The sequence below is a fragment of the Alligator sinensis genome, unplaced genomic scaffold (assembly GCF_000455745.1).
Source record: "Alligator sinensis unplaced genomic scaffold, ASM45574v1 scaffold791_1, whole genome shotgun sequence".
Taxonomy (NCBI): Eukaryota; Metazoa; Chordata; order Crocodylia; family Alligatoridae; genus Alligator; species Alligator sinensis.
The window spans coordinates 167,323-168,255 of NW_005842258.1; the positions used below are offsets into that span (position 1 = coordinate 167,323).

The 933-nt window shown below is 36.4% G+C and overlaps 1 protein-coding gene across 1 annotated transcript in view; it reads right to left on the reverse strand.

Annotated features, from left to right (window-relative positions):
• Positions 1–283: 283 nt before the first annotated feature.
• The window catches only part of MARCH11 (membrane associated ring-CH-type finger 11), a 44,700-nt gene continuing 44,050 nt past the window's right edge, over positions 284–933 (reverse strand). Inside the window, exon 4 of the mRNA XM_025208869.1 lies at positions 284–933. This exon is cut by the window's right edge and continues 161 nt beyond it. Coding sequence (XP_025064654.1) covers positions 748–933 — 186 coding nt within the window. The 3' untranslated portion in view covers positions 284–747.

The following is a 933-nucleotide window of genomic DNA, read 5'->3' on the forward strand; positions in this document are numbered from 1 at the left end:
TCTGGGAGGCAGTGCTTTAATTACAGCGGCTCCAAGAGCCACTCTAATTAAAGTGCCTGGAGTGTCACATGTGCATCCGTGCACTGAAAAATGGCAGCAGGGGCGCTTTAACTAAAACTTAGCAAATGAGCTTTAGTTAAAGTTCCCCCACTGCCATTTTTCAGCATGGGGACACTGATACACATGACACTGGAGTCTCTTCACACTCCACTGGAGTCTGGAGTCATGACACTGGAGTCTCTATCACATTATCCAATGTGATATAATTACAACATATTAGAGCAGCCTCTCTGTACATGTATAGGCACCCTAATTGATTAGCACATTAAATGAGGCACGTCGGTCATATTCCTAGTTAGTTTTGGGCACCCTGGTCATCTATTTTTCTCATTTCACATATCTAAGAAATTACCTCGTTTGAAAAAATACATTTATAAGATTTTTTTTTTTAAGTTAGGGAATTAGTTTCCTTATTGTTCACGGTGATGAGTTAAATGATATTTTTATAAACTTCAAATACAATATGACAAAAAGCTTTATGAAACCAGACTATATAAAAAGAGAATTTTTTTTCAGAAAGATATATTTGCAATTCAACTGATCATATAAAAATCATTAAATTTAAAAAAAGTTATATATATTTTTGCTAGCGCTATGGTTTTTCCATTCATTGCAACAACATTCGAGAGTACTGTAGAGTCCAGAACACATTATCCTTTTTTGTGTAGCACAGTGAGCATAAATCTTTTACACTGAGGTCACTCTCATCACAACCTCTCCAGAGCTGTTATCTTCTGAGGAATCCTCATGAGGTCTCATACGACTGAAAAGGTGTAACAATACATAGCTGCACTGAAATCTTGGAGAAGTTAACTGTGTTGGATGCACTAAATTTCTGTTTCTAAATGCTGTTAGTGGTAACCACAATGTCCT